At 45.6% G+C, this 6,296-nt stretch overlaps 1 protein-coding gene across 1 annotated transcript; it reads left to right on the plus strand.

Annotated features, from left to right (window-relative positions):
• Nucleotides 1-607: 607 nt before the first annotated feature.
• LECT2 (leukocyte cell derived chemotaxin 2) lies at nt 608-3,615 on the plus strand. The gene is made up of 4 exons (XM_065690367.1): nt 608-915; nt 2,246-2,342; nt 2,475-2,620; nt 3,020-3,615. The coding sequence occupies exons 1-4, from the start codon at nt 864-866 to the stop codon at nt 3,184-3,186; spliced, it is 462 nt and encodes a 153-aa protein (XP_065546439.1). The 5' UTR covers nt 608-863; the 3' UTR covers nt 3,187-3,615.
• Nucleotides 3,616-6,296: the final 2,681 nt, after the last annotated feature.

The raw sequence follows: 6,296 nt of genomic DNA on the forward strand, positions 1-6,296 counted from the left end.
GAGAAACAAAGCGGTCAGTGGCTCCCAGCAGCACAGACCGGGCGGCCAAAGAGCCGAGAACACAAAGGATTTCCAGCTCCTGGCTATAAACCAGGGCATCACATTCCCTCCCTTCCCAGAAACAACACTCGAGGTGGCCTTGTTCATGCTCCAGTGTTCTCTTCTTCTCCTTTTTCCCGTAATCCTGCTTAGCCACAACATTATAGGCTTTATAACATTTTCTGTTCAGGCCCAGTGAAGATTGTAAACATCTGCTTCTCCCACTGTTAATCCTGAAGGGACAGCAGCAGCACACAGCAATATCTGGGATGCATTAATGAAGCTGGCTAATAAAATTGGGGTACAAAGGTCTCATTTCATGGGTTGCCTAATCAGAGGTTTCCAGTATGAGCCTGGCTGTGATGCTCAAGTGCTGTGTCCACCTTCCTTCCATGAAGCAACAGCCATGGTGGGAGGGCAAAGTATCCATCTGCCCAGATATGTTGTTAAGTTCATGCAAGCTCTTTCCCCCTTCTCCACCCAAGTTATCTTCAGGATTGTGCAACGGGCAGGAATGGTAACAAACGGAGCTTTAAATTTGGGTTTAATATTCATGGTTTCATCGTCAAGAAAGACAAAACAAAACATGCAGCTGCTATTGCACAACAGGTTGGCTCCTCTACACCAGTGATTAGAGGGGCTGGTGGCACACCTCGAGGGCCTCTCTGAGTTCTTGCTCTTGGCCTGGATCTGCAAACAGGAGAACTGAGGCCACATAAATTCCCCGATTGGCTGGAAAAATCTGGATACAGGCTCTGCAGAGTATAAATAGAAAACAGAGTATTTTGGACCTTTCACTTGGAAAGCGCAGCTCTCGAGGCAACATGGCAATGCACAGGGTCACAGCAGTCGTCCTCGTGATTGTGATCTCCAGTGGTGAGTTGTCTGTATTTTAGTGAACATTGCTCATTGCAACCTGCCCTCCTTGTTGTGCTTTTAATGAGGGGTAGCTCTAAGGGTTTAGGAACTGTTTTGTTCTCTGCTGTTTTCTTGCTCTGGAAAACAACCCTTCTCCCATTGCACAGAAATCTCCATGGGAAAATCCCTTTTAGGTACAGTAAAGAGTTGTGGCAAGATTTTGTTGGAGTGATAATGTTGAATGGGTAAGAAAGAATCAGCTGAAGCACATCAGTCGCTAACAGCATGCATGTTTTCTCACAAGCCTTCCCCCCAAAGATCAGCCCGCTGAGCTTAGCGTGTTCCCAGAGATGCTGCAGTGTTTAATGTCATCACCTTTGATTCCACAACGAATACACAACTCATTAAACTAAATGAAGACTACCTAGAACAAAGGGCTGTTTTGCTTGAGGAAGGCATTAGAGGTTTCCTGCACCCTTGTAGCACCAGACCTTCAGTGCCAGCACATCATTTCCCCTGTTTGTGTGCACTGCCAAGCCCAAGCCAAGCTATCCACACACACCAATAAGCCTCAACTCATTGCTTCTTCTTCCCAGCCCCATTCATGCTAAAGCATCCTATAGGAAGTCCTGGTAGCTCTGGGAGGGGAGCAGGGCTGTCAGATGCTTGTAGAAGGTACCAAGGCAGGCGTTGCCTTTCCCCCCTTCTCTCCTGTGTCTTCTATCTCTCAGACATCATCAGGGCTGTAGCATCAGCATGGATTTGACAGTGGGTGGTGATAGCTGGAGTCTGGAGTGAAACAGTGATACAGAAACACTGGGAGATAGAAAATGCAATTAGCAAAAGGTGGATGACAGCTTATATTTTTGACTGGAACCATGTTAGGGAATAGGAATGGACACAGTGGGTCTCCCTAAGCCCCATTTATAGGTCAATGTCTCAAAATCCTGGTGGCTCAGTTCACCTTCCAGGCAGAGAGATCCCATAGCTCTTGCCTGGCATTGTGAGTGCAGCACAACCCATCTGCCCTAAGGCAGTGGGAGAGGAGTGGGTTACCCCATGATGTCCCCTCCAGATCTATTTGTTCTGCATTTCTGCTCTGAGGTCGCTGCTTTAAGTACCCTCAAACATCACTGGAAAAGGCATGAAACAAAAGAATGCTGTTTCATTGCATCCCTAATATTAACTTACATTGAAAGACAAGCAACTTTCAAGTTCCCAGAAGCCTGACCCCTGATTACAGCAAAGTCCAAAGGGACCTTGTTGTTGAGTAAACAACACAGGCTGAAAAATCCCCTTTCTAGCTCGTGGCTTTCATCTTCTGTGCTTCTCTTTTCTTCTTTTCCAGCTACTGCAGCAAAATGGGCCAAAATCTGCTCCAGTCAACCCTCAAACAAAATCAGAGGCTGTGATTCCCATGGCTGTGGCGGATACAACAACCCCAGGTCCTGAGATGGGATAATAGGAGATGGATGCGCTTAAAGCTTCCTTAAAATAGGAATAAGCATGAGAAAATGGGCAAGAGGAGGGGATCTAGCACTCTGTTGTGGGCTAACCCCTTTGCTCTTCTTCTTCAGAGGAGGGAGGAAGCACAAGGGAGTGGACGTGGTGTGTAAGGATGGCTCGGAGGTGTACGCACCCTTCACAGGGAACATTGACAAGCGAGCCAGGCCCTATGGAAACAACAATGCCATTGACAACGGAGTTCAGCTGTCAGGATCAGGTACCAAGCTAAAACGTGTGTCTTGCAAAGTCCGAGTGCAAAACGCTTCGATTCATTTACAGAGCTTTAAACCAACCCGAAAATCATGACCCCAACCTGAACCACGTGGGCTTGCAAGTGAATCCATGTGAAAACTAACTTGGAAACCTCTATTAGAAAAGTCAAAGGATGAAGCTGGTTCCCTTGCACATTTGGAACCCACCCTAACTCCCTTCCCCTGTTATTTCTTTTCCTATTCTCTCTTCTTGATGCTATAGGAGCATCATTTTCTGTAACTGTTCTTGCTGCTGAATCTCTTTATAATTTTATTGTCATTTGTATTTTGCTACTGAACATTATGACTTTTACAGGCTCATTTCATAGGAGCAAGTTTCCCTCTCCTCTCTCTCCCTTTAACAGGATTCTGCATTAAGATGTTTTACATCCAACCCATCAAGTACAGCGGCCCCATCAGGAGGGGGGAGAAAATCGGCGTCCTGCTGCCCATGCAGAGGGTCTACCGAGGAATTATATCCCATGTCCACATCCAGAACTGCGACTCAACGGATCCTACTCCCAACCTGTAAATGGGAGGCTGCACATCATGGGCAAAGCCTTCAGTCCCCTATTTGTACTCATTAAATTGCTTGGGCACAGGTAGCGACTCTAGTAAAGTGGAAGCCACTGAGCCTCAAATGGATGTTCCACCTAAAAATTATCCATGAGCAATATGCTGGTGGTCATCTGAACATAAAGAGACTCAGAGTAAGGTATAACACATGCTTTAACACTGTTATCATATACTGCATGTCACGGCACTTGCAGGTGAAGGCTGAAGCAGTGGGGAAGGAGGTGGCTGGGAGGTGATGGACCCTTGATGCTCAGTTGCAGCTCCCTCCTCTTGGACTTCACTGCTCTTTTTGCAGCCAAACACGAAGGTTTCTTCAGTAAGCCAGAAATATCACTTGTACTAACATATGGAAAATCACATTATTAAAGGTCTGCTTCACTACAAATGGCTTTGAGTTTCTTCAGCGCTGTCACAGAGTTTGGGCTGGGTTATGCTTTTTTAATATAGCTGGGGAGAAAAAAACATGTATAAAGCTGAAACCTCAATCTTTCCTGGGGCCCATCACCAAAAACATAAACCACCATTAATGAAGTAACTCATTCCTTTTCCCCTGACTCCTGCTTCAGCATTGCCTTGGCAAACTTGCACTGCCTTTTGTCCAAGTGAGGCATTTCTTTCCATTAGTAAATCAGCTGAAGACTTTCCCGGGACAACAAGCTCTTGTTAACAGGACAGGGCTTTTGAGGCCAAGACTACCAACATGCTACTGGGAGTCTCAAGAGCTAAATGGCTTTACAAGCACTGCAGGCTCATGTATTTACCATCACAACTGCAGCCTCCGATAAGCTGCTTCAGTGGGAGCTGTGTGTGTCCTGACAGCAGGTTTGTTTCTCCTAAGAAACTACAAAAGGATACTCACTGCATCTATGAGAAGTGCTTAATGTGCCGTGTCCCATTCGCCTCCCACAGGAACCACTTTAATTTTGCTATGAGTGAAAAATCAGCATGACCCTATAAATATACTGCAGGGGCAGAGAGCAACCAATAACTGCAGGAGAGTCAATACAATTGAATTTGCAGTGAAAATGCACTTTTTCTTACACTGAAAGCAGAAGCATTTCCATTTCAGAAGCATTTCCTCCTGTACATTAAGGACAGCAGCTCAGTGTTTTTGTGGTGTTCCGTATAGGCTGGTTTCACAAACCTTCTGCAGGGAGCTATTATTTAACCTGAGCTTCTCTAGCAGCAGCACAGGGAGGCACAGTGCTTTGGGATGCAGGGTGCTCCTGAAAGAGGTACAGGGCAAACACTAAAGCTTCCAGTTTAGCTCGAAGGGAAAAGCAAACACACTTACTGGCTTAGGTTCCAGAGCAGCTGGGGCAAACAGCATCAGTAAATCCAGCTTTATCTTTTCAGTCTAGTGAAACACTGGCTGCAGAGGGAGGGAAAGGACAGTTTGTAGCTGACTCTGGAAAGGAAATAAAGGGCTGGTAAAACACACAGATGTAGAAATAATCACGGCGAGGGAAGAGGGTGCTGGGGAAGTAACCTGTGCAACAAGGCCTTTCAGGGAAGAGCCATGCAGAATTGCTCTGCTTCTGCATCAGTTGTGCAGTGATCCTTCCACTGTTACCCCTTCGATTTTATTAGTTTGGACCACGAGGTCCCACTGCCTAAAGCTGCAATCCAAGTCTACACTATACTCTTCTGTTTCACCAAGCGTTAAAGGACTCCTGAAGGGTCCAGTCAGAGCTTTGGCCTCCCCATAAGACAGGGCATAGGTAGCAAAAAGATTTTGTGTTCCTCAAACCTCATTAAAACCTGCCTAACTCAGGCTTAGCAAGGATGTTAATAAAGGCAAAATAAGTCCAAGATGGACCCTTCCATCAGAACTGTGCACCAGCACAACTTCAGCTGCATCTTCAGCTCATACTTTGCAACGGAGAAAGGTAACATACTCAGGACTCCTACAGCCTGCGACCTGCTTTGGAATGACATGCCCAGCCCTGCCTTTTGGCTGATCAGCTAGCGCGACCTGCTGACTTTCCAGAGATACTACAATATAAACCGTGCACACAAAACGTTAATCATTGAGGCAAAACTCCTCTTATCTCAGCCTTGTCCATCATCAGAAGCCTGAATCAATAGAGACTGCAGTTTAGTTTACGCTGTGGCAGCTTGCTTTTCACCATGAAAGCCTGTGCTGCTAATTGCAGGAGGGAATTCTTCTACAGTTAAGTTTTAGAACATATTTTGCTTTATAATAATTAACACAAATATTATTAGCTTTTCAGAGAAACCTTTTAAGGTCCTTTAAATACTGCACACATATCAGCTGGGAGGTGAGGACTCAGCATTGACATGTCCCCACACTGAACACACTGCACTAGCCAAGAAGACAAAGTCAATTACCTTGTAAGATACATTTAGGAAGAGGATTTACCTTTCCAATTGCCTGCTAACAAGCCTGGCCAACCTGCAGTAATGATGCAGTAACATGACCAAGAAGTAAGATGTGCAACTTTCATTTATCCGATCCATTGGGGCTGCAGCCCCACAGAGGAAGAACTTTATGGACCAGATCATCAGGGTTTGGATGTTGGCTGAAACTTATTGAGCTGAAATGTGTGTAAAGGAAATGATGGAGAGAGCAGCCATCCCTTGTGGGCAATCAAAGACAGATGGCAAGAAAAGATATAAAGAAGTAAAATGGAAGTAAGCCACAGGACTTGGGGCTGGGGTTTGGCCCTGCCTTTTGCTGATGTTCCTGCCCCAAGTGTCCACTACCATTGCCCAGGTGTGTCTCATAGTTTTCTGGCTTCTATTCCTCCAAAACCCTTGTTCCATCACTTTACTATCTGAATTTTCTTATTAAGAAGCAATGTTAAGATAATTAGTATAATAAGAGGGTCCAGTCTAACATTTGCAAGGTTTATAGACACATACATGGCAGTTACCATATGTCCAAAAGCACTGGTAACTGGCAGCATACCCTCCTGAAACACCATATCATTTACACAGCACAATCACAGCACCTTTGGAAAGGCTCAACAGCAAAGTAGGGATTTCTCCTGGGTAGCATCAGGCTTCACTCATTCACTGCCTGTTAAGATCACCCTAAGCACT

The sequence above is a fragment of the Lathamus discolor genome, chromosome 10, assembly GCF_037157495.1.
Source record: "Lathamus discolor isolate bLatDis1 chromosome 10, bLatDis1.hap1, whole genome shotgun sequence".
In the NCBI taxonomy this organism is placed as follows: Eukaryota; Metazoa; Chordata; class Aves; order Psittaciformes; family Psittacidae; genus Lathamus; species Lathamus discolor.

Coding starts and splice junctions, on each gene's coding strand:
- LECT2 (XM_065690367.1), top strand. CDS start 864: ATGGCAATGCACAGGGTCACAGCAGTCGTCCTCGTGATTGTGATCTCC. Junction 2,343..2,474: donor GGCGGATACAACAACCCCAG/GTCCTGAGATGG, acceptor CTTCTTCTTCAG/AGGAGGGAGGAAGCACAAGG. Junction 2,621..3,019: donor AGTTCAGCTGTCAGGATCAG/GTACCAAGCTAA, acceptor TCCCTTTAACAG/GATTCTGCATTAAGATGTTT.